At 36.8% G+C, this 26,649-nt stretch overlaps 2 protein-coding genes across 9 annotated transcripts; both read left to right on the top strand.

The window, feature by feature from the left end:
* Positions 1-1,355: 1,355 nt before the first annotated feature.
* Positions 1,356-19,095, top strand: LOC105055646 (signal peptide peptidase-like 4). Of its 8 annotated transcripts, XM_073246590.1 has the most exons (18): positions 1,359-1,699; positions 1,844-2,158; positions 2,378-2,414; positions 2,533-2,629; positions 2,790-2,903; positions 4,052-4,210; positions 4,295-4,406; positions 6,045-6,164; positions 6,766-6,917; positions 7,020-7,202; positions 8,065-8,099; positions 9,943-10,099; positions 11,351-11,404; positions 15,145-15,237; positions 15,323-15,465; positions 17,723-17,793; positions 18,318-18,401; positions 18,707-19,095. In XM_073246590.1, the coding sequence occupies exons 8-18, from the start codon at positions 6,056-6,058 to the stop codon at positions 18,805-18,807; spliced, it is 1,182 nt and encodes a 393-aa protein (XP_073102691.1). In that variant the 5' UTR covers positions 1,359-1,699; positions 1,844-2,158; positions 2,378-2,414; positions 2,533-2,629; positions 2,790-2,903; positions 4,052-4,210; positions 4,295-4,406; positions 6,045-6,055; the 3' UTR covers positions 18,808-19,095. The 8 variants fall into 8 exon arrangements, with proteins under 8 accessions (XP_073102690.1, XP_073102689.1, XP_010935854.1 ...); XM_073246587.1 differs by lacking the exons at positions 2,378-2,414; positions 2,790-2,903 and having other exon boundaries at positions 2,482-2,629; XM_073246592.1 differs by lacking the exons at positions 1,359-1,699; positions 1,844-2,158 and having other exon boundaries at positions 2,192-2,414; positions 2,533-2,903.
* A 5,064-nt stretch (positions 19,096-24,159) lies between these two features.
* LOC105055645 (aquaporin PIP1-2) lies at positions 24,160-26,448 on the top strand. The gene is made up of 4 exons (XM_010937551.4): positions 24,160-24,570; positions 25,201-25,496; positions 25,958-26,098; positions 26,187-26,448. The coding sequence occupies exons 1-4, from the start codon at positions 24,240-24,242 to the stop codon at positions 26,280-26,282; spliced, it is 864 nt and encodes a 287-aa protein (XP_010935853.1). The 5' UTR covers positions 24,160-24,239; the 3' UTR covers positions 26,283-26,448.
* The last annotated feature ends 201 nt before the right edge of the window (positions 26,449-26,649 follow it).

Raw genomic sequence — 26,649 nt, 5'->3', positions numbered from 1 at the left:
CTCAATAGAAATTGATCATACTTGTTCGATTTATCCCTTTTAACTTAAATGTCATGAGATAGACCTTGAAAAGTTTTGAAATAAGATGGAGAAATTTGCCTTCCAAGATAGAGCTTATAGACTTTCTAAATCAAATACATAATCTATAACAAGAACAAATATGTTAATAATAGAAATTTTATTTATAAAATTTTAAAAATAAGTTACATAAGTAATATTTTGATTTTTTTATTTGATAATAATTTTAATATACTAGTATCACTCATTATCATTATCAAAAATAGAAACTATAAATTTGAGCTTCATCCTGAACAAAAGTATGATTAATTGATAAATTTTTTTCTCTATTTTTTATGAAAAAAGAGATAGATAGCAAGGCCTAATCCTATCGGAGGATTTTTATTTTTTTTATTTTTTTGTTTCACATTTTTCATCACATAAGTATGAAAATTTCAAGTTTTTTCAATAATACCAAATGATAAGCAGAGATATAAGTTGGTGTGGCATTTCCCCTTCGTAAAATATCATTTATATTTTTTTGAGAGCTGGGAGACGATAATCTCCGCTTTCTATCCTATCAGTTTTAATTTAGGCCAGAGTTTAGGGTCTTATCCCATCAAACCACTTCCCATCACATCAAGTATTATATATATATATATATATATATATATATATATATATAAGGTTGAAGTGAGGGCCCTCTCAAAATCAAACCCCATTCGTCGTGGCAAGGACTGTATCACGAAAATGAAGATACTTATAAAACTATAATTACAACTCAATTATGGGACTATGAAATATAGTTATGATTATAAGACCATCTATAATAATAACTACAGGACGATCTATAGCCTCCAAAGTGTGCACCAACTTGTCCAAATTCTACAGGGACAGGTCTATTCACCCTTCGGCCCACCTATCTTGTTCCAATCCATTCTCAATCTTTATCAGGAAGCCATTAAATTAATTAATTAATATACCATACGGGTCCTATTCTGTACTGGCCCACTACTTTTTCCACTCCGTACCAAGCTCTTGCGTCCGGCCAAAGGTGGTCTACCCAAGAAAAAATATATAATAATATATCCATAAAAGCCAAACATCACCCGTCAAGTCACCACTCCGTTGGGGTGCTGTACGAAAGTCAATAGTTGGTGGCACGTATCTTACTCGGTGAATTACACCGGTTGTCAGGTGCCACACAAGACGATGATATTTAGCGGTGATGGGGTGGTGATCCATAGATGGATTTTCTGATCCCCCGCTCCCACTCGCCAACCCACGAGGACCACAATCCATCCCTTTAAGGCGGCAATAAAATAAGTAACTGAAAGGAGGGAGCATCAGATGAATAAATAAATAGGGGAAGCAACTACCGAAATAGTAAAGTGGGAGTGAGAAAGGGAGCAGAAGAGGGGAAGGGGACAACGCTCTTTTGGTGGGGAAGAAAGCACTTCGTTCAACCCATCATATGCCAGCAGCCAGATCTATTCCTACTCTGTTCCCCTCCATCGTCTCTCTTTTTCTTGTTCTGGTTTAAATCTGCTGAAAATAGTTAGAATACGTGATGGATTTGGGGAGGTTCTTGGGGGCCCTGCTGGTGATATCGGTTCTTCCCGGCTTGGTTCGTGGAGGGGATATAGTCCACGAGGACGACAAGGCGCCGAAGGTCCCCGGATGCTCGAATAACTTCGTCCTGGCGAGTCTCCTCTTCGATTCTTCTCTTGTCTTGAAAATTTTCGGTTTCCCTTATTGGATTTTCTTGTTTTGAGGGTTTCTTGATTTGTAGGGGCCATGAACTATGCTGAGGGGTTTCTGATTCTTTCTGTCGCTTATTATGTAGGATGGAAAATTTTCTGTTTTTAGGTCGGTGGGGAAGGGGGATGTGGAATTGGAAAGATAAGCTCTGCAGATATTATTTTTAGCATGAAAGATTGAATTCTTTTTTACAAGTTAGGGTTGAGGAAATTACCCCTCGCCCTATTTTTCGTGATGTAGTGCTTGATCGATTGGTATTGCAGGGTGGGCTCTGGAAAACCGGGAAGTTTAAGGCTGACCATTTTTAGCACTTGAACTGCCAATTTCCATGCTGAAGGGAAGACGAAATAACAAGTTTATTGGTCCGATTTGAGCACTAGGTTCTTGGGACTTCGATTAGGTTGCTTGTCCAAGTCTTCAACATGAATAAAGTTGTGCCAAACTGCAATATGTTTTCTTTTCTTTTCTTTTTTTAAAAAAATAAAATTAATGCTTCCATGGTTATAATTATTTGTCTTTCTTCGTTTGTGCAATCTTTTCTTATGGCATTTTGATGAAACTTTTTACCCCTATCCTAACGTATTGTGAATTTTCCTACTGTTTCTTTTCTTTGAATTAGGTCTGATAAAGAAATTTTGATTTAGTTGTGAACTGAGGTTAGTCTATTAAATTTGAGCTTTCTGTCTCCATTAATCGTTTCTTGGCTCGGGTATGTTTTTCTAGTTAAGAGAAGATCCGTTGAATATTGTGTCTTGTGCGAATGTGGATCTCCAGAGGTACACTGAATGCCATTGAAATATTCTTTGTTGAGAAACACGTTACCTACTTGGCATGGCAAGCATGGCTTCGAGCTGACAACTTTATTGCAAAGGTATTGAATTTTGTGAAATCGACATGGAGAAACCTTCCAATAATCCGGGCAAAGGAACAATTTACTTGAATTTGTAGTTTTAGGATACTTATGGACTTCTTATACAAAGGCATTTGTTGACTTTCCTAATACAGGGATTTGTTTTCATGGTGGCTTTCAGTTATTTGGTGGACAATTCCATCAATTGCTAATCATCCACATACAACTAATCATGAAGTCTTCAGTCTGAGGCCTTTTTAATTTTGTTATCAGCTTAAAAAATTTGCATATTTCGGTAAGAAGTTCCTCAAGCTAATCAAAGGATAGGATAGAGGGAGTGTCTCTGTTTTTTCCTTTTTTTGTTTGGCTCAGCTGCAATAATTTTGCTTGTCTTCAACTTGGGATGATACTGTTTTTCATTTTTAGTGGGTTTGTCGTTATTGGGTGTAAGAATCTTGAATGGTTCCTCTTTGATCCCCATTTTTGTCATGAGTAGAGTGGTTTTGAGAAGGATCATATGCCTAGTTTGTATATTCATTCATCTGCTTAACCAAAATATGTTCCGCTTTATTAGCTTTCTTGACTTTGTGGTTGCGGTAAAAATGGCCCATATAAATATTTGTGGTTGCCCCTCATCTTGGCTTCATTTTTTATCTTCTCAGAGAAACCTGGGGGGTTTCATGGTTTGCTTTTTCACACCACATCATTACTGATATGGTGAATTGTCGCTTGGTTTATACTTTGTTTATTATTTGCAGAATGTGGCATATTCGAGGTACACAGCTAGTAAATGTTTGTAGTGTAAATATGCTAGGATTCTATTCATGGTCTTTACCTTATGCTTGGATTATAGAGATGGAGAACAATCTCCACATCAACCCTTGACATCATGTGATTACATAAATGGTATCTCTTACCAAGTTATTATGTTAGGCTGTATCTATTGTTGGGTCCCTATGCAGGGAATATGTGCTTGCCTGCTAGCCAATATTCCAGGAGTAGGTCTAGTAGTTCTGCACAAACTGGTATGGTGTCAAGTCGTGATCTGCCATCATATCCTCTCTTGATGCCCAAGTAGGTTGGTCAGTTACATGTCCTGTATATCAAACACCTTGAAGCATGTCCAGCCTGAAGGAAAATACTGATTATGACATGTTGGTTGTAGGATAACAAGAACTTTTGCCCAAACGCTTAAAGTTTTTATAAGGCTCTTGTATTGCCATTACTCAGGCAGGCCATGCTTGTTTGTTGCCCCTTTTATACCCAGTTAGGTTGTAAACTGTTCTCAAGGTTAGCTTGTCTTCTAAAGTGGTTTATCATCCTTTTTCCCTCGTAAGATTTCAGGAAAACCCTGAGTGGCCGTCTTTGTAGTCAGAAGTGTTCTAGCACCATTTCGTGTTTTGCTTTTTGACAAAGCTTCATATTTTGTATGCTTCTTGCCAGGTAAAAGTGCAAACCTGGATTAACAACATAGAAGATGATGAGTTTGTTGGTGTTGGTGCTCGATTTGGCACTACAATTGAAGCAAAAGAAAAGTATGCCAACCGAACTCGGGTTTTTTTGTCAGATCCGGCTGATTGCTGTACCACGCTTAAGAAAAAGGTTCTTTTCTATGTGCATTTCTTGCAGTATTTTTAAACAGGCTATAAAGGTATTTGAAACTTGAAAATCTGTTCCTTTTGTTAGCTTGCTGGAGATATCCTATTAGTGCACCGAGGACATTGCAAATTTACGACCAAGGCAAAGGTTGCAGAAGCAGCTGGTGCTTCTGCCATCCTCATTATTAATAACCGTAAAGGTATGGACTTCTTGATCAGTAGCTTATGGTTATATAATCTGACTTGAAGTATTAATCCTGCTAGTCCAACAGTATCAGATTATATTTGGCTACTGCACCTATATGTAAAATTGGGATTCAAATGTTTCAGCTATAAGTTCTATCCATTAAATTTTGCGCTTTTTTAACATAATATGGCCATTTGCTGTAAGGAAAAAAAAAGACTCTTTACAATAATCAGAGAACTGCTGCCATATCATCAATACAAAGATGATAAGCTCATTTCATCCTTTTTTGGTTCCTCTTTCTCTTTTTTTTTTTTTTTTGCTGGTTGGCTCTTTGTTATTAACAATTTACATGGTATTGATTTTCTTGAAGGGCCAGATAAAGGCACTATCTTCAATACATATTCCTGCCATTCATTTTCTTTGCCATTCCCTTTTGTACCAACATTTGTTTCAAGGGAACTTAAAACCCTTTTGTATTCCATCCTCATGAGCAATCATGACTACTGGATTTCTGTCACGGTCCTATTAATTTTTTTTTCTTTGCCTTAGTCTGCCTTAATCTCTTACCTTTGCTGTTTTCTCATTGAGCTTTAATGGAGGTCTTTATCTCATTTGTCATCTCCACTTTGGTCCCTTAGGTTTGCTGAATATTTTAGAAAATAGGATAGAATTAGTCACATGTCAGTACATTTATGCCATCATTCTTGTGAGTCAATGCAGTAGCTGATTGTCAGATCTTTTATCAAATTGGATTATGTACACTCTTTAATGTCATCTTTCACAAGCAACTGGCCCCATCTTTGCGTACAGTCAACTCGTTTTCTTTCTTAAATTCCTTCATAAAGCATATTCAGTAATCCCATTATTTTCATTCATTCTTTTGGAATTTCGAACTTGAAATGGAACTCATATTTTAGTATAGTCTTGAATTATGTCACCTTTTCTTTAAATAAATCAAATGTTTTTCATTATTTTCTCTCCATCTTTTCAGAATACATCTCTAGAAACATTTTTAAAATAAAACTTATATGAGAATAAGGTAACTGGAATTTTCTAAATCGATTCATCTTTCTCACATAACCAGATGAATAGTTTTTTCTTCAGGGCATCTGTCCACAGCACCCCCCCCCCCCAAAAACGCCCCGCACACCAAAAAAAAACAAAAATAATAAAAATAAAAACTGAAATATGGCTCATTTTCTTTATCACTGTCTGTATGAAATTTCTGCTTTGTTTATGGATTGTTTAGCAAATTCCTTCTTATGGTTATGAATTGCATTATTCCAGTTAAATTTTCTTATTCTCTAATTGTCCTCTTATGCCTTATGCATTTTTAACTGCATGTGACCCTGCAACTTTTTGAAGATTGCATTTTCTCATATGCTGTAGTCATTCTTCCTGAAGTTATTGCTACCTATATTTCCTGCACTCTGTAGTTGTATGTCTTCATTTTTTGTTTCAAATAGCATGTTGATGTATCCCATGGATTTTGTAAACCTCTCATTCTTTGTCCGTGTAATGAGTATTGTTCCTCAAGATTGCTTTAAGAGACCAATTTCTTATCTTTCCGTGTAGGATGTTGATTCTTTCAGTTGCTTTCTGCTTCAATTTGTTACTATTTTTTATATTTTAATCTGTTTCTGTCCTGCAGAATTGTATAAGATGGTCTGTGATCCCAATGAAACAGACTTAAATATAAGCATATCTGCAGTTATGCTGCCACAAGATGCAGGTGCCAGCTTAGATAGCAGTGTCAAGAGTGGTGCCTCAGGTGAGTCTTCTATATGGTGCATATTTTTTGGATTTCTTATGACATTTATTAATTTGTTTTGAAGATATGTTATAAATAATTGCTTGAGATATAACCAAAAATTGGTGCCCACTTGGACCTTGACCTGATACAAACCTTGTGAGTGTTGGGTAGAGTATGAATCTTAACATATCCAGACCTAACCTATAAACCAATGTGTCTTTTGAAATCTCATATCCCTGGACCTATACTCAACTTGATTCTTGGACAGGTAAGATCCGAAGACATGACCTGATAGTGATACCCCACTTTTCGCATTCCTCCCTCCATGGATGCACTCCCTTTGTGTGTCTGACTTTCTCAAATGAGGGTAGACTCATTGAGACAAAGGGAGAATTTAGCATTTGAAAAAGCATACCATAACATTCTTAGACCTGCCTCCCTGCACTAGCCAGGCCTTAATCCCATCTCCATTCTTACAGTCAACGAGGAGCATCCCCCCCCCCCCTTCCTTCATGCACACACACATGCAGAAATACATTCAACATGGTGCATTTGATGATCAATTATATGACTGGATTGCTCTTTTTAATAATTTTCTAATGGTTCACAACTTCTTCAGTTGCGGTGCAGTTGTACTCTCCAGATCGTCCTCTTGTTGATACAGCAGAGGTGTTTCTGTGGCTTATGGCTGTTGGTACCATCTTATGTGCATCTTATTGGTCAGCATGGAGTGCTAGAGAAGCATCTATTGAATATGAAAAGTTAATAAAGGTCCTTATTAATAGTTTGCTCGAAAAGCATTTTATCATCTTTGGAGTGTTGGAATCTCACCAAAAGTTTTCATTGCAACTGACACATGGATGATGCTTATAGGACGCCCCAGATGAGATGCTCAATACGGAAACCACAGGCACCAGTGGTGTGGTAGACATAAATACAGTGTCTGCAGTTTCGTTTGTTGTGATTGCATCGTGCTTCTTGATCCTGCTTTACAAACTTATGTCCCACTGGTTTGTGGAGCTTTTGGTGGTTCTATTTTGCATTGGGGGAGTCGAGGTGCAAATTTATCAACTTTAGCCTTTATTTCTCACGATGACTGCACTTGATGTTACATTGCTTAATTTCAAGTTATATATGAACTCTTAAATTGGATCGACAGATCCACTAATTTTGCTATGAGCTATATTGTTGACCTAGGACAGCTTAGAAGTTTCATTATGTGCTCATGTTACAATAGTGTTGAAGCATGTCTTGCCTACTATTGGTTAAGAACTTGATATAAACTATTTTGTTGATATAGTTTGTTAACAAGCAATGGTTTAGCAATGCATGATTCTTATAGTGGAAGCTATTACTCAGCATAGGCAGTGTGATGTCTAGAATCTCGTGTTTTGATCTTTTTCTCAGCATGAAATGCTTCCATATCATTCTGACTTCTGATGGTGTTAAGTTCACTCAGTTGCAGGATATTGATATATTTATTTTTTTAATCAAGATACATATGATCTGATTACTTGTTCCAATGATTCCACAAAATATTGTCAGATATTTCTTGTGTCAATTGTATATATTATTTTTCTATTGCTATGTTCTTGAAATTCAAGTCTAAATCACACATTCTCAAAATTCTATAGGGCTGATGAAGCTCAGAGTTTTTTTTTTTTTTTATAAATCTCATGTCCAGAAACATTTCGCATTTACAATAATTTATTACTTTTCACCCATGAAAATCTGTTATGTGATGCTATTAATCACTTGGTTATATGAACCACAAGTTGTGGCATAAAAGATTTTGCAGTGATGCTTTTCTTTTATGCTTAACTATTGAATAGTTCAGCAAATGTTTACACTACGCATACTACTATTTCTTCGTTCAATAATTTTATTAATTGTATTTTTTTTTTTTTTTGTACTTCAGGGCCTACAAACATGCTTGGTAGCTTTATTATCACGGTATGTCAAATGTTTTATTTTCTTTCCTGTTATGCATATTTTTGATTCCATCACTTATTATTATTATTATTATTACAAATGAAAATTAAAAATTGTCATAGAGGGTTTGGGACAACTATGAAAGATCCCATCTTTATTGCATCAATTGCTAACTTGTTGACCCAACATTGTGTGAGTTACTAGCAACTCTATAAACATAAGATATAATATTGGTATGTTATATCTTAGAAAACTTCTGTGGCTTTTTAATAAAATGCTTCTTGAAATTTACAATGAGCTTCAATTAGCATTCAAATGCCATGTGTTCCTACCAATTCTTTGTTGATGGATCCTTGAATGTGCAGATGATGATGTTTGATCACTAGTTAATGCTTATGCCCATGAAGATGAGCATCAAAGCAGCTTGCTTGAAAAGATTAGTCATGAATGTTAAGCAGTGCTTCTCAATTTTGATAATGAGAACCCTCCAACAGGTGTCTTGCAGCCGCTCTAAATCCTCCCTCTCACCTACACCTCCTTCCATAAACAATTCCAGTGATCTGTTGAATAAAGCCTTTTCTTTTACTTTTATGTACCGTCAAAGCAAACCTTTGGAGTGATATATGTAAAATATACAACTTAACTCCACTAAGCTTTAATGCCAAATTAGTTGGGGTTGGCTACATAGCTGGTCAACTCTGCCTATGTTCTGTACATAGCCAGTCCCAATGCCCCATAAAGGAGGGTTGCAGTAGGTTGATGGCCAGCTTAAAACTATAGTCACATCATATGATCATGGATCCTGATGTAATGTCAACCTTTTTTTTAAAAACCATAAATCTTTTTTGAACAACATTTGTTTGAATTTAGATGCTTCATTGGTGATTGACTTCATAGGCTTAAATCTCTGATTCTTCACTTCTAAAAGCTAATTATTCCACGTTTATGAGATACACATTATGAGAAACATAGAAGAACTTTTTGAGATGTACGAGAGCACTGACTAAATTCTTGATCCTGGTCCTTCACCTCTAGGTCAAGATGCATTACTTAACATGAAGGTGGAACTGAGTTCAGATGCTGATAACAATGATAATGCACTGATAATTACCATGTACAACTTTGCAAAAGCGTGTGTTGTCACTTTATTTATGAGTATGTTATTTCTGCTAATAATTGGAGGAATAAGTATACTATAACATATATGTATATATTTGTAATTTGTAAATATATTAAAGTATAGTAACTTGGATCACTTCATTAGTTATCTAAAAGCTCGCTCTTCAATAGTATTTGTCTGGATCATATGCATCAAGGTCAGGATTAAGACTATTACCCACATCCTAATTATTTCCATGTATTCTGTTACTATGCTTCCCTGCTTTTCTGCCCTACTTGGTTAATTTTTTTGTAATCCACAAGCTTTCAGCTTGATTTTGAGCATTTGCAACAATGGATGTTGGTTCCATTTACTTGCTTCCTGCCACTTATTCTAACTTGGGGAGGAAAACTCTTGGGCTGCCAGGGACTTCTTTTATGCTCTCATGTTTTCACTTTGTGATTCCTGGTTATGCTGCTGAGTTTGGCCTTAGTTTAAAAACTACCACCAGAGATCTGTTTACCCCTCCAACCATGATACCCTGTTTTGTAGCTTGCTTCTTGACATGCTTCCTTTCTTTGATCAATGCATGCTTAAAAACTGAGAGTAGATGATTACAACTGTTAGTTCAGTAAGTTCCAGTTTATCTCATGTATGAATTTACCCCCTGTATGCATTTCACACCAAAGGAGTTGACCTATCAAAGTTTGGGAGTGCGTGATACTTTTGGATTGTTACTAATAATTGACATATGGATTTTGGCAGATGGTTTAAACGTACTGGGGAATCTTTCATTAAAGTGCCCTTCTTTGGAGCTGTTTCTTACCTTACACTAGCAGTCTCACCATTCTGCATTGCTTTTGCTGTTGTATGGGCTGTTTATCGCTCCATATCTTTTGCCTGGATTGGCCAAGATATCCTGGTATGAAACATAAAATTCTTCTGTTTTGTGTACTATTGAAGAATCGCGATGTGTTCTAGATAGGTGCTGCATTTATAATTCGCACATCTATTTTTTGAGCTGTAACAAGATTGTGCGTGAACTGCATTGCAAAGATGCTACCTATTCTCATCCGTCTATTCTGTGGAGGAAAACTTGAAACTAATCTTCAGCCCCAAAATCATGTACTTTAATGATGATAATTGAGTTATTTTAGTTCACTAAACTGAGTGAAATTTTTGAAAATTTTCTTTGAGATAAGCAACTTGGAATCATGTATTACAGCTTACTTTCTCAATCAAAAACTGGCATCCACTTCTACTTTAGCTATGCCCATTAATATTGTACGTTGTTTTGGACAATAAACATTAGTTTGTTATCCACAAGCAGTCTTGTTATTAGTTGATAAGGACCTAAGACAATTTTAAGTAATCTTTAAATTGCCTTTGATGATGTGATATCCATATGCAAAAACAGATCCTTTTTAAATAAATGGAACATTGGTGTTTGGGGAAATGCATCTGAAATGCAGACAAGTAAACCTAATGTTTTTGTACTATTCCAAGAAAGATAAAGGTCACCTCTACACTAAAACAAGATGAGGTGCCTCAATATTATTGAATTACACAGTTAAGATATATGCTATCAATTGTCAAGTGACAAATTATGTGGCTTATCAGTAATAATTTGTTAGTGTCAAATCTTAAAATCTGCAATATACTGTAGACTTGTTAGCCATAAAATTGATGATTATCTATGTGTGTGGGAGTATTGTCTGAAAAGTTGAGAACCTGGTTGAGATTGCCATTTCCAATGACAACAAGGAGCCTCTCACTTGATAAGAGGGAAGTTCAACCAAGCAATTAAAGTGGTATGATGTTCTCCTTAGAGTGAGAGGGTGTTATCTTCCCTTATAAACCATTTCTTTCTATCAGACATTTAAGCATTATGGATTGTTCTGTGCAAGTCAATAGAGCTAGATGTTGGCTTATCTGTGCCACCCTTTTTTTTTCTTGGCAAAATTAGAAGAAGCTGAAGTATGATTCGGTTGAAGTCATAGTTGATGAACTGGCATGTTTGAGTGGATATTGCTCCATCTCTTTCTATTGGTCTTGGTATTGGCAGCTGCACATATAATTGTTCTATCCTAGATTTTTTGTGGATTTAAGTTTTACCTATTATAATTTGTTTTGTTAACCATTATCTTTTCTTGCTACCCACCTTTTGGATCAGGGTATTGCTTTGATAATTACGGTTCTCCAAATTGTTCGAGTACCTAATCTCAAGGTACGATTTTTCCCATTTCAGTTCTCCAAGAACTATATTAGTGCTTGTGTCATAGCTGATTGGCATATTTACTCTTGACCATGGATTGAAGTACCATATGTATTGATCTGGTGGCTATGCTGATACCAGTAAGATACTAGTATGACTTTCAGTACTGTACCTTGCCTACACATGATGCTATATTGCGTTTTTGCTGTCCTAGCATCATAGGCATACCATGTGTTGGTATGGTATCCCACCATACCAGTCCATACTATTATTGGTAAAATACTGGTACAGAAACTTTAGATCTTGCCTCATAGCTGAGGCATACTAGCTGCAAAATAAACCAAGTATATTCTGAATAATAACATAGGTTTTTTTACAAATCTTTAGTTTGCTTATGTCCTTTCATACTGAACAATAATCTTTCCTTTTTAAAAAGTAGAAAGTTGTGTGATGTTTACATCTGCATTTTTTTCTGGCATATCCGTATAAAATTTATATGCAGCTGTTTTTATAGTCCATTACTTTTTTTTGCAAATGTGATTCAAGATGCAAACATATACTTTAAAAGGTTTGTTGAACCAATACCGGGATTCATACCGGTTGGTAGATGGTGTGGTATGGTACAAGTCCATGCAATGCAGTTTCAGGATATACATTTTTTGTTCTGGGGCCAATTTTAGGTTGGTAAACCATTTGCTGACATCAGTTCGAAAATGTAAAAAAAATTACGAGGCATCCCCCATGTTGAAATGAAACAGGGGACTCCCTACCAATAGGATGAGGGCTCTCTCTCTTATCCTCCTATCTCCCCCTCTCTCTCTCCCTCTCCCTCTCCTTCTCTTCCTCCCTCCCTCCCTCCCCCTCTCCTTTCCTCTCTCAGTCTCTCTCTTGCCTCTTCCTCCATTTGGAACCGATGGACTTAACCGTGCCAGCAATCGACCAGTCCAGTTTGGTATGCCCCAAATCGACCAATTTGGCGCAGTTCAACCATCCATGCTTTAAACTTTACATAATACAATGTCCTTTTCTAGTATATAGTACTATACTATCTGTATAATTTCCTGGAAATTGATGGGAAAGGCTTGCTAATTTGTTTATTACAAACGTAGATGCAATTCATGTAAATGCTAGATGATGAATTTTCAATTAATAACTTGAGATTATTTGCTCCACGTTGTGACATAAATATGCTCATGAGTCATGTGCGCAATTAATATTTTTTTATGTACAGCATATTGTGAACGTATGGGATTATCTAGTAATCATAGAGGAGAAATAGAAAGAAACTTCTGTTTGGATCTTTGCTAAAACTAAATATTCTTTAAATTCCTATTCTATTTGCATAAATTGGCCAGTGGAGTATAGCTTCTATTACATTAGTTTTGAGTATTCTTTTACATTTGCAGCTGGCATGGTATGCAGCTATGCATACCATGCATAGTATGCTAGTTGCATACCATGCATATTTGCTAGCATACTATGCAGCATAATGGGGACAAACAGCAGTACAACACTATTAATATATGCAACTAGCATGGTAAGATATGCCGGGAAAATATAAAGTTACATGACTTGGAGAATATGCAACTAGGATGCACGCATTTATTTAAAACCTATAGGCTTGTTATATTATATTGCCTTCTAGCTGGATGCACCCAGCCTGTGAATGCGCATATATGATTGCGGATCTTCCTAAACACTATAGATGAAGCCATTTCCCTTACTTATTAGACCATCCACAGCATGTATCTAAGTTATGTTTGTGATATGGTCATATGTGTCTAAACCATAGATGTGCCATGTAGTACAATGTGAACAAATGCTTTGGTCGTAGATTAGATTTGCCAATGACGAAGCTAGAGACAGAGAAGTGATATAATGAGAAAGTATTAGTAAGACGATGATAGGTTGGAATAATGCATTTTTCATTTGATGAGTTGTAATGATGCACAGAAAACATGATCTTTGTAGATGTGATGTTAGTAAGCAGGCATGTCAAGCATGCTGGTAACTGATGCATAATGAAGGTGACATAATGAAGGCAACCTGATAGACCAACCTGACAGAGTTTACCTCAAGTGTGGTCCAATCCGAACTTTGGAGGAGTACTCAAGTGCCTATGCAGAGAACTGAGTGAAATGCTGAATTTACAGCATCAATGGTAAAGAATTATTGAATGATGAGATTGACAAACTAAGCTATCAATTAGGTGGACTGGTTGACAAAGTCAGTTGGCAATGGTAGCCTTTTGGAGTGGGGACAAGGTGAATTGATGTATGATAGTTGGAGCACTCATATTTGTCACACATAGCAAGAAAATGTAGCTAGGCCTCCTTGCAAGAAGTTGACGAGCAAAACATGACTAGTCTGGATGCTTTGTGGACCTTGGAGTTAGTGAATTGTGTAGTTACAGTGACAAAATGTGCATTGAGCCTTATCATGGATTGGCTTGCACTGGAAATTGGAAAATCATATATCATTCATAGGGGTGGTAGTTGGGTCAAGTCGGGTCGGATGCAGATCGGGTCGATGTAGGTCGAATCAAAAAATAGTCAATCCGAATCCGACTTATTTATTAAATAGGTCAAAAATTTCGATCTGAACCCAACCTGTTTATTAAATAGATAACTCGACCCAACCCACTTAACCCATTTATTAAATGGGTCAAGTTATGTTAAATGGGTTAAACATGTTAAACGAAATTTTAACAGGTTAAATGGGTTTAACAGGTTAAACGGATTAGAAATAGGTTAAGTAGATTTTAAACAGGTTAAACATATTTTAAATGAGTTAAACGGATTATCTGACTCAATCTGGCCTGAATATCAAATTGGTTAAATGGGTTAAATATCTGAAACCCAAATCCGACTCAAATATTGAACAAGTTAAATGGGTCGATCTGTTTATGATCCAAACCCGTTTAGCCTAAATCCAAATATGTTTATGGCGGGTCAAACATGGGTCGGGTTGGTGGATTGGGTCATATTTTGCCAGCCTTAGACATACAGGGTGTAAAGTCTAGAGCTGTTTAGAAATGGGCTGCTCTTGGACTTGCAATGGCTGGTTCATCGGGCTCTTCCATAGTCCTGAGTTGGTATTGGTATTATCGTAGTTTTCAAGTCAAAACCACTTGCATCTTCGAGCTTGAAAATGCAAGGCTTTTAACCATCCACTTTATTTTCCAAGAAGTGGGATTAAGATGCAAGCAATCTGTGAAATCCACTCAAATGTTGGACAGGGAAGGCTCAATCTAGCAAAAGCATGCTTCATAATCAGATTTTGGCCAGGCTGCAATCATAGCTAAAATTTTGAGGATATAAGGGGGCTGGGTTATAGGGTGCTTACATTCCATAGGAGTAGGTTGGACCAGGCCTTTTATACATGACTTCAATAATGGATCAGGTCAGGGAAAAGCTCGGCTTGGCTCAAATTCAGTTCTTTGTCTAACCCATTTATGGATATTTGCTTTTCAGTATTCCATAAGATAATTCCACAATCTTAAGAATGAGAATATCATAAACTAGAATTCCAGCCACGCTTTTGTTTTTTTAATTTAATTATATTAGTATTGGTGAATGTTAAAATATATGGTTTATGTTCAATAATTAGGAGTCTTTCTTATAACTCAGCAAATTATTGTATTTAATACTTGAATTAATTATTGCAGTTCCACATTTATGATTTTTATATATTGTTGTTCATTAACATGTGTGTCATGTGCATTTACATTTTTTACTTCTTGGTTGCATCAGGTGGGTACTGTGCTTCTCAGTTGTGCATTCCTGTATGACATCTTTTGGGTTTTTGTTTCAAAGAGGTGGTTTCATGAGAGTGTGATGATTGTGGTAAGTATTAGTAAGTGGCCCTACTTTTATTGGACAGTGGTGACAATTTGAAGGGTTAACATACGACCTATGCTCTATTTCATAGGTTGCACGTGGTGATAGGACTGGTGAGGATGGTGTACCCATGTTACTTAAGATTCCACGCATGTTTGATCCATGGGGTGGTTTCAGCATTATTGGTTTTGGTGATATCCTCCTGCCTGGGCTACTAATTGCATTTTCATTAAGGTCGGAACCTCCATATTCTGTCTTTGGTTATCTTTTGTTCTTTCCATGGTCAGTTTTTCTTCTTTTAATTTAGGTATCCTTATCATTTCTGTTGCTCAATGTTTCTCTGATTACTGGATAAAATATTACAATATTGTTCTCAAGGTAAACAGCTTTATTTTATGGTATGGATATCAGGTATTAGAGCTCGAACCCCCAAAAGATGAGTGCATTGCCATTGGAAATATTGATCACATATCACAATTGATTGGTTGATGAAATATAACCACAAATATGTCAGTATATTGAATTATTGTTTGCATTCAGTGCTAAATCCTGTGGCAGAATAGGTGTTTAAAAAAACTTGACACACCTTGTCACTTATGCTGAGCTTTCATCCTCTTTCGTGATCCTCTGGTACAAACCGAAGTGCTCATCTTTATTGGGATTCCATCCTATCACTGCACTACGATGCCTTTGGGATCCCACATGGTGCTCTGTCTCCATCATTTGATTCGTGAGCCTCTTATAAATGCTCATTTCTTTTCTTATCTTCCATGGTTTTACTGCATCTTGGCTTTAAAATTCTTATCTATATTAAATTGATCTTATGTGACTAGATTGTAACTTTTTCCTGGTATTCCGATGCATATTTTAAAAAACATTGTTGCTTAAAGATTTTCCTTACGGGTATGTCACAATCAGACTATATTCTTAGGATGACATTTCATCCTTTTTCCTATGTAGTATGTGATTTCCCTCTGCGGTCCAGCTTCTTTGTTACATTTATCAATTTGAAACATCTTGTCATAACAAAATATTTTTAACAGATTGTGGGCCATGTTTCTATGCATTCTGCTTGTGCACATGGTCTTGTATATTGACTCAAACCTCCTGTTTTGGGGCATACCAAACCAAACTGGCACGGAATTGGAACTAGGGTGGAGCCAAAACCAATCCAAAACAATATTTAGTTATAACATCAACCCCACCCTACGAGTCCTGATGTGTCTCATGTTTTTTTATCTTTGAAATTATAACCCTCCTCTCTCTGATGCCACCACTGCCAACCTTGAGTGGCTCCTTGGTCTCCAGCATAGTTTTTTCATTCCATTGAAACCAGGCCTTTGTTCATGCATGCTTTAGTGCATGATTTGCTCTCTTCCCCACCCCCAAAGAAAAATTGTCGTCTCATCTTGGTTATCAATTGGTTGCCTCTGACCCATTATCATTCTCCCTCCCTCCCTCCCCTCCTCTGTCGTGTGCGTGCATGCGTCTGTGCGTGCACATAGATTTGAGGTAGGGGTGGGGGGGCGGGCTCTTGCACATGTGCCTCCAAACCAACCCAAAATGGTGATGATGATTATAGAATGGACATTGCTTCTTAAGAGCTATGTTATTGTTGAAAAGGTGCTGTTTCTTCTACTCATGTGTATGAGGGTAGCACTCAGGATAAGTAGGTCGAGTGGTCCTTCATTCCATTTCAAGATACCAAAGAAGGATATGGGTTTGCCTTTCCCTTGTAAAGATGCCAATTTCCTACAAATATGACATTATAAGGATAATCAGCTTTTAATCCAAAATTTACTTCCATGGTCTTCTTAATTCTTTTTTGTACTGTTCTAGTGTATATGTTTATGATGTTAATCTTGACTGCCAAAGAGTTGGTGCAATTTCTGAGTGCTCCTTTTAGTATTATATTTTAGTTTATTGGTTTAGTTGTCCAACTATATAGGACTTCTCGTTGAGATGTCAGGTTCATCTTATGGGATGGGAGTTGGGATTCCTTGGTCTTTCTTACCCCATTGGTAAAAATCCTACCATCCAAACAGTCCCCTCTTCTTCTTTAGTAGCAGGTTGCTGCATAAGTGTACCCACTGGTAAATATTCAAAATTTCAAACTATCCAAACAGTCCCCTGTTGTTCTCTAGTAGCAGGTTGTAGCTTAAGTGGGATTTTATGTGTCATCCTCTGTGTGGAACCCTGTTTATGCTACTAAAAGGGCATCCCAGTAGACGAGGCTCTGACCACTATGGGGTATAGGGATGATCAGGTGTTTGCAGCCTCACCCCAGATGTGGAGAGGCTATTTTGATGTTTCAAACCCATGACACAAGTCACGATGGCGCAACCTTACAGTTTCCCTGTTAAAATTACCACTAAAGAATATTTGAGCGTGCCCTTTTGATTCTCGTGAAAGTTATTATATGGAATTTTTCTTTATGCCTTTGCAAAGTGCAAAACAGTTTAGTGAAACTGTCTATGTTTGTTGTCCACAGATATGACTGGGCTGCAAAGAAAAATCTACGGGCAGGCTATTTCTTGTGGTCCATGGTGGCTTATGGTTCTGGTAAGACAAATTAGTGCTTCTTCTAGTCTTTTAGGAATAGTATGAAATGTCAAAGCTAATATGGAAGTAACCAGAGGATAATTTCATTGTTGGAAGGGTAGCTTCATGGAGTAGTTGCATTTATTGATTTGTTTGTTTCTACTTGCACCTCTAATAAAAATCATTATACATTGATAAATTAATTTCATTGCTTCAACTCTTTGAATTAAGAAAGATGACCTTTGCAGATAACACGTTCATGTTATTCATTGTGCAACAGAAGCAGTAAGTGTTAGTGGTCACTTTAACAGAGCATCATGGCTTAAATGTTTTTGCTTCTGAACACGATAGGCACACTTGATAGTGACACAACATACATGCATTCTAGTTCTCATACGCAGATTACCATGATCAAAACATACCCGACTTTTATACACCATTATAATTGATACAACCACTGAAATGGATATTTGGACGATAGAACATGACATTTTTCTGCTGTTATCAGTCATGCTTGATCATTGTGCTTGAATTTATTTCTGCAGGTCTTCTTATCACATATGTTGCTTTAAATTTAATGGATGGACATGGTCAACCAGCTCTTCTCTACATCGTCCCCTTCACATTGGGTAAGTCGTGATCTGATAAGCACATAAAAGAGGAGGGGAGCAAAAGACTGCAGGAATATATAACTTGGAGGGGGAAAAGTCGGAAAGGAGTTCAGAAATAAACAACATGCTTTAAAGGAGTTATTTTTGCTGAGCGGATTGGTCTTATGATCCTAAACCATATAAGCCGATCCCATCTCGAGCACTATGCTTTATCTTGAATTTGAATTATGGTAGCTTTGCAAAATTTGTTGAAAGGCTTTTGCTTATAGAATGCAGTTTTTGACTCCCACTATCCACTGTTGATTTTTCTGAATCTTTTGCAGGCACCTTCTTGACTTTGGGGCGGAAAAGAGGTGAACTGAAACATCTATGGATAAAAGGAGAACCAGAGAGAATATGTCCGCATATTCAACCTGTTCAATAGATCTCTGTATTTTGACAAAAAAAAAAAAAAAAAAAAGATCTCTGCATTATATCCAACGTTAAATAGATAAGCTGCAGGCTCAGGTTTCAACCTGCAAGGGTTAATAGTCCAGAACTGGTGGAGTCCTAGGAAGAAAATAGAGGTCGAGCCTTTGCTCAATGTTGTATTTTACTGACTGACTCGTGGTTTCAGAAAATAGCCAGTTGTTGACTTGTTTCTATGCCCAGAAAATGGGGGGAAAAAAAAAACAAAAATAAAAAACATTAGGCATGCGCACTGATTTTTCAAGCATGTTTTCTTTCGACTTCAAAAGCTGGTGGCTCCAATTGCCGCATGGCACAGCAAACCGAATGTTAATCAAAATCGGTCATCGATACTCGGTGTTCCAAACCCTAGTCGGAAAGTTTACATTTATTTAATTGGACGACGTTTGGTACTTATGATGTTTGTGTGAAATCTGAGCGATAAGTGGATAGTGTTGTATCCTCCTGTTTAGAAGCAATTGACCGTTTGGATAAAAAAAACCGCCATGGACCATATAATTGTTGCTTGTCTGTTGTGATGTGCGGTTCTGAAGCCTCAGGATGTTACTCGCTAATGTGCTGATACATATGATATAGTTACCTATATTGGTCCTCAATTGTATAGAGATAAATCTGAGATGTTTCTGTCTAAGCTTTACCTTTTTAATCCCCTGAAGAATCCTATTTTCTAGGAAATGCTTAAAGTTATAACTTGTCCGATTGATGTACTGCTTTTTAAAAAAACAAAGAAATGTTATCAACTTTTTTCTTTAAACGATAAATGGTTAATATAACGATGATGTGTAGCACTTCGCACATCATCTTGCACCTTTCTTGTTTCTCTTCTGCTGCTGCAGAAGAAGCACCTGCTTTATTCCTTTTCCCTCGTTTCTTTGGGTGTTTCTTGCAGCCCTTACGGAACAAAATAAACCACTCTTTTATGCATCCTTTAAATATTTATTTTCATTTGCTACTAAGACTGCAAATGGGTTCGATTGGTCCATTATCCGATTCGTTCTAAACTGTTTTAAAAGATTCATAGATCTGGATTAGATTTTAAAATTAAGTTTGTTTCATTTTTTGGATTGGATCTTCGATTCGTAGAGACTTTTAAGTTGATTTGATTTTTAAGATAAATGGTTTAATTTAAGCTGATTCGATCTCCATCTATCTTTCTTTTTTTTTTGTTCCTATGTCACATGATTATTAATTTTGATCAAAATTATTTGAATATTTATTATTTTTAAAAATATATTTTATTAATTTTTAAATTATTTTTTAAAATTTTGTTAGAATAGGTTGAATTTGGATTAATTAAGTCAGGAACAATGGTGAGCAGAAGAAAGTTCTCGTTCTTACTGTTATGGGTAAAAAGAGAAATGTCTTCTACAGAGAGAGTTCTTTATGCGTGTACGTGTACGCATGTACAGACACTTGTATTAAATTTTAAAAAGTGCTTTATGGCCACATTCTTAGGTGAAGAATGTGGGATATAGGAATTCTAATAGTCTTATATAATAAGATCAAAATTTATAATATAAATAAGATTATTTATAAATTTTTTATTTATTGATCTAATTCAGATCCGAGTTGATCCAGGTTCAAATTGAATTCATATTTCATAGATCGAGATTGAGTTATACGTGGATCGTTTCAATTCAAATAATTTATTGAATTAAAAAATTTGATCATAAATCTAATTCGATTTAATATAATTTTTTATTAAATTAAATTTAAATTTAATATTAAATTTAATAAAAAAATTAGTTCGGATTGAAACTCACTCATCCGATCCGATCTGAGTCATTCGCACCCTATTTGCTGCACACACAGGCCGAACAAAGAACGCACTGGCGCTCTTACCAAAAAAACAAAAAGAAAAAAAAAAAAGATCGCACAGGCGCACAGCGTTTGAGCATAAAAATCTTCCATTTGTCAAGAACGATGACGTATAATAACAAAAATTCTCATTTCAGTTTTTACTACGATGTACCAATTCGTTGACTGCTAAACAGCACTTCCAACAAAATATTTAAGTACGAACGTCAGAAGACGCCCGCCAATCACCATCCACTCTCAGATGGGTGCCTTTCTTTGTTTGATTTTTTCGATTGCAACTCTCAGAGGGGGGGGGGGGGGGGGGGTGTCGTTTTGCTAGCGTAACACTTGCGCACATTTTATTCGCAGAGAATTAGATCATATCATATGCCTAAAAAACAAAATTAGCTATGCCCGGACGTGTCAGTTAACAATTGGTCAGTCCGCCATGCTGACACGCAGTGGTGATACATTGGCGTAGAATGGGGTCTTGGACGGTTGGACGGAGGCGTCTTGGTCCGGTCGGTGGATTTTTTTTCTTTTTTCTTTTTTTCCTTCGTTTCCATCTCGCTTGAGGTTGCCGTGGGCCAGGGAAATCGTGTGGCCAGAAGTAGAAGAGCGGCGGACGGTCCTTGTTTTTGTGGTACAGAACGGCGGACGGTCCGAGTTTTCTCTCGTAACTACATGTTTTGTTTATAGAGGCTTCTTTGGCCGCAATAAAAGAGAATGACTTCATCTCCACCACCTCCCAATCATGTCAGGCCAACAGAAATGGCCACGAACGTAGACGAGTACCAAATGTTGTTGTCCTCGGCCATCACAATGTGCACAAGGGTCACGTACAGTTAAACAACGTGAAAAATGGACTATGGCGACTCGTGAAGTAGATTTCCGATACAAATGGGGAAGTATGGTTTCAACCGATGTCTAGGAAATATTGCTGTTCTTAGCTACTTTGGACTATGATATGTTCATTATGTTGAGGAATTTTAGTAGGATATACGTCAAATTGATATTATGTCGGATGGGTTTAAATGATAAAGTTAGATTTCTAGCACTTCAAATTCAAACCTAGTCGACCTACCTTGCCTAGTGACGGCGTACGGTAATTTATCAAATTCACTAAAAATATTATGTCTAGCTAGACTAACAGATGATCCCTAAAATTCTAAATTCAACTATTGCTCCATCTAAGCTGGATAATGTTAAGAATAGGAATGCTTAGATGTTTTGGATCAATTGACCACGCATGTTTTATAGATTTAGAAAAATTATCCCAAGATAATACCAAAAAAACCTATCTATTATGTATATAAATATATATTAAATTATAAATTTATGATATATATATACAAGCCCCTGATCCTGATAATACGGAAGCATTCGAAGATCATATCAAAGAAGAATCAACTTTGAATGAATCATGCCAAGGACAAAAAGAATGAAAGGAAATGGACCTCTATTGTCATTTATGGTGAACAGTGGAAACCACTCTTTTTATTCTCATTGACAGATGTTTACCATATAAATTATATTCATAGTTTTTACTAAAAAATATAAATTAAATTCATCTTCACTTCTCATCTGCTTCATTGCAAATTCAAATGACCACATCAGAGATAGTACCTTTTCTCCATGCATGTATCCTGCATACCTAATCTTCTCATTGAATTACATAGCCCAAGAAAACTAGATTGATTGTATTTGACATTATCAAGTGCTAATTATTAGCGTTATATCTACATATACATATGTTGGAACAGATTTGGATAAGATCAATTGGATTTGAACTCAGATCCGATTAAATCAAAATTGGACAATGTGAGTTCTAAATCGATGATTCAAACTATTGGATGTAATCTAATACTTCAACATATCAAAAATCATATAATTTAAAATCTTCTAATCTATACATCAAGTGATCAAAAAATATATCTAATTTAATTTTATTTAGATTATTCAAATTTTGATCACTTAATGTATAGATTAGAAATTTATAAATCATATAATTTTTTTATGTATAAATAATTTTTAGATAGTAAATTATGTCCAACGATTTAGATCATTGGTATAAAATTTTTATTATAAAATTTAATTTAATTAGATCTAAATTTAATTTTGAATGATCTGATTCTAATATGGCTTCGTATACACATACGTGTGTTGTTACAATGACTGTTTGTGATCATGACAACACGAATAAAAATGTATCCGTTGGCCGCGTGCATGGGCGAGCACCAACTTTTATCACGGGTCCTCCCACGGGTGATTCGATTCCTAGCTGTCGCTTTCGATAACGGTCGTCTTTTCAGCTCATCGGAAATATGACCTTATCATCCGGACCAGTCGCTACCCGTTCGGGGTGTCCTCACCGTCGGTAAGCGTAAATGAACTTTGACCCTTCCTTAAAGTAACACACTGGCATTTTAGTGCATCTTCATAATTAATTGTTCGTTTACTTGACTACTCTCATGAGTTCTCTTGGATTGTCACTGCTGTCTAGGGACCATCCGTAGCTAAGAAGCACATATTAAACGGAAAGCTTTTGCTATTCTTTCTCCCAGATCTTGGGTGGAAAATAAAGTGAACAGTAAAAAGAAGAGCGAAGTACGCGACGCAAGATGATTAGGAGTAAAGGACAAGGAATTAGGTAGGTTAGGAGGAAATATGGTAGTGTCACAAACAACTCCCTAATATATTTGTGATTTTATAAAGAATCTGTCGCTTTGCATTTTTATTAATGAATAAAAAAATCCACTTATTTATTTATAGCCATTCAAGCTACAAGCATAATACTAATAGCTCTTCTTCACTGTCCATCTTTTGATCTACTTACCACTCATGATCTCAAACCTCTGAGATTGAATCAACGGCCAGATTAGAGCAGCTGCTGATCTTCACCGATTCCCCATAAAATGTCACACAAAGTGTGGTTCTCAATCCAAGTAGTTTGAACTCGGGCAATCTTGAAGTTAGGTTTCATGGCTGACATTACGATTATTGATTGTTATTTGAAAGCATGGATATGGATAAGAGTTCTATTGAGGATAATACATGGATAATAATCCCTCAATGCAGCATCATTCAAATCATATTTGAAAAATAAGCATCTGACAAAAGATTACAATCAGTTCATGAATAAAATATTTTTTAAGAGGATCTTAGTACACCAGGCAAGTGTCCTGTCCTTCTATATCCAGGGCCATCAAGTGAAAAAGTTTCCTCTCTTATTCTCTCTTTAGGTTATACAGTAAGTACGGTTGTATGTAAAGTGGCCGGTATGACAAAAGACAAGGCCAAGCCACCTCCTTGTCCATACTACGTAATACAGATGCCCTTTCCAGAATCATCTCTAAACTACCCCGAGAAGCCACCTTGTATTTTATATTAACACATAACCTTATCTATTAAGCCCCTGCAAAGAAATAATATGAATTATAATACACCACAACCGCAAGCCCACTTCTTTTTTCCCCTCTGTATGTCTATAAAACCCCACCCATCCTTGGATTCCACTCAGGTCACAGCCTTTTCCTTCCTTTAGTGCTCACATTTTGGGAGAATAGAGTTCTTAGGGAGAGAGGGAGGAAGATGGAAGGGAAAGAAGAGGATGTTAGGCTAGGAGTCGACAAGTTCCCAGAAAGGCAGCCAATAGGGACGGCAGCTCAAACCCAGGACAAGGACTACAAGGAGCCCCCACCAGCTCCCTTGTTTGAGCCAGGGGAGCTCCAGTCATGGTCCTTCTACAGGGCTGGGATAGCAGAGTTCATGGCCACCTTTCTCTTCCTCTACATCACCATCCTTACTGTCATGGGTGTGGTCAAGTCCCCCAGCAAGTGCTCCACTGTGGGCATCCAAGGGATTGCTTGGGCCTTTGGTGGCATGATCTTTGCCCTCGTCTACTGCACTGCTGGGATCTCAGGTGAAGGAACTAGCTCCCTTCTTCTTTTTCTGTTTTTCTTGTCTTTTCTCTATTTTCTTGCTCTCATCTTGTTCTTATGATGTCATGTTGCCTATTTCTTAAGTTGGTATCATCATTACAGATTATATATGTTATAATTTTTGGGATTAAAAGGAAGGTTTGTTTTTGTTTCATATGCCTTTCTGACTTCTGTGGTTTTATCACCTTCACTAGGTGCAGGTTTTTTTTTCTTTTTTCTTTTTTTTTTGGCGCCTTAATTATTTTTTCTAGTTTTCTTTTTGTAAGTAACAAGCGCGAAATATTTTTATAAAAAACAAAATGTGAATATATGGCTATAGTAATTTTTCTCTAAAATCATCTTGCTACTTTTTAATTTTTAAGTTATTTTTTCCACAAAATATTTTGCTTGCTTTCCATGTTCTTTCTTCTCTTTCCATATATATATATTATTTATTATTTTGCGAACAGTTAATTTTTTTTTAATTATTCATTACTGTTAAAACAATAGTACCTCATTTCCACCCTTGAAGACTTGCACTTCTAGGGCTTGCTGCTTTAGTTTGAGCACTCCTTTTTCCATTGTTTGAAGGCTGGTTTTGATTTAGTTATTTCCTTTTGCTAAATGGGCAGGTGGCCACATCAACCCTGCTGTGACCTTTGGGCTGCTGTTGGCAAGGAAGCTCTCCCTGATCAGGGCTCTGTTCTACATGGTGATGCAGTGCCTGGGTGCCATCTGTGGTGCTGGTGTGGTCAAGGGGTTCCAGAAGGGGCTCTATGAGAGCAATGGTGGAGGAGCCAATGTTGTGGCTCCTGGCTACACCAAGGGTGATGGCTTGGGTGCTGAGATTATTGGCACTTTTGTCCTTGTCTACACTGTTTTCTCTGCCACTGATGCCAAGAGGAATGCCAGGGACTCTCATGTACCAGTAAGTAACTCTTTCTCAAGACTTGTCAAGAGCCTTCCTTCTTTTTAAAGTGTTATCAATTTATCCATGCATTATCTTTAACTTTGCAGTATTCTTCATGTTTTTATAGACAAATTCTGCTTACAAGTATTCCATATGTAGTGTTTCTTCGATTCCTTCTCATAATAGTGCTTAAAATGGGATTCTCTTGTTTTGCTTGCTGGGATTCTGTAGCTTTTGAGACCTCATCAAGATGTTAACCCTTGCTTTCAAAAAAGCCTTTCGATTTTATAGTTTGCTGATTTTGTGAAACTACTGGAGTCACACAGTGGACCAATCCTTGGTATATTGATAGCCTGTGACCCGGCCAACTTTTTAAATTGATTATATAAAGTTGCCCTCTCCCTGTTTTTCTTGGTAGGTCTTTGTTTTTTCTTTTCCCCTTGAATTTAATCTAATAAACTCTGGTGCAATTTGTGCAGATCCTTGCTCCCTTGCCTATTGGGTTTGCTGTTTTCCTTGTTCATCTGGCTACCATCCCCATCACTGGAACTGGTATCAACCCTGCCAGAAGCCTTGGGGCTGCCATCATCTACAACAGAGACCATGCTTGGGATGACCAAGTAAGCCCCTCTCTAGATGTGACAACGAGTTCCATATACTACTTCAATAGCTTAGACCACTAACTACGTATTCCTTCTCTCTTCTCAGTGGATTTTCTGGGTGGGACCATTCATTGGAGCTGCACTCGCTGCTCTCTACCACCAGGTGGTCATCAGGGCAATCCCATTCAAGACTAGGCCTTGAGCCTTCACTACCGTTACTTATCTGTCCTGTGGCTTGCAACTTGTCTCTTTATCTTGTTCATGGCGAATTCCCCCCAGCTGTGTTATGTATTCCAGCACTTTGGCTGTTTCTTAAGTGTGTAAATTAAGTAATGCTATATTGCTATCTTATGGACCACTGTTCTGCAGCTTCTGGCGCATATGCTCTTCTTAATTCTCATGTCTATCTTCTTCCAATTTGCTGATAAATCCACCTCTTATCATAATCCTATGACAGAGTAAACTAATTAGAAGTAAGCTTGAAGAGAGATATAAAATTAAAAAGCTAAGATTGTTTACAATTTATGGTGATGATGGGGGTGGTTGGTGCTACAGTGGGGAGGACAATG

Source organism: Elaeis guineensis, chromosome 12 (assembly GCF_000442705.2).
Source record: "Elaeis guineensis isolate ETL-2024a chromosome 12, EG11, whole genome shotgun sequence".
NCBI classification, from domain to species: domain Eukaryota; kingdom Viridiplantae; phylum Streptophyta; class Magnoliopsida; order Arecales; family Arecaceae; genus Elaeis; species Elaeis guineensis.
This window is presented reverse-complemented; position numbering and strand designations above follow the sequence as displayed.

What these genes read in the sequence shown, in the direction of transcription:
- LOC105055646 (XM_010937552.4), top strand. Translation starts at nt 1,568, where the DNA reads ATGGATTTGGGGAGGTTCTTGGGGGCCCTGCTGGTGATATCGGTTCTT. An exon ending in GCTCGAATAACTTCGTCCTG is followed by an intron (nt 1,700 to 4,051) that starts GCGAGTCTCCTC and finishes GCTTCTTGCCAG; the next exon opens with GTAAAAGTGCAAACCTGGAT. An exon ending in CTAATTGCATTTTCATTAAG is followed by an intron (nt 15,466 to 17,722) that starts GTCGGAACCTCC and finishes TGTTGTCCACAG; the next exon opens with ATATGACTGGGCTGCAAAGA.
- LOC105055645 (XM_010937551.4), top strand. Translation starts at nt 24,240, where the DNA reads ATGGAAGGGAAAGAAGAGGATGTTAGGCTAGGAGTCGACAAGTTCCCA. An exon ending in CTGCACTGCTGGGATCTCAG is followed by an intron (nt 24,571 to 25,200) that starts GTGAAGGAACTA and finishes CTAAATGGGCAG; the next exon opens with GTGGCCACATCAACCCTGCT. An exon ending in CCAGGGACTCTCATGTACCA is followed by an intron (nt 25,497 to 25,957) that starts GTAAGTAACTCT and finishes CAATTTGTGCAG; the next exon opens with ATCCTTGCTCCCTTGCCTAT.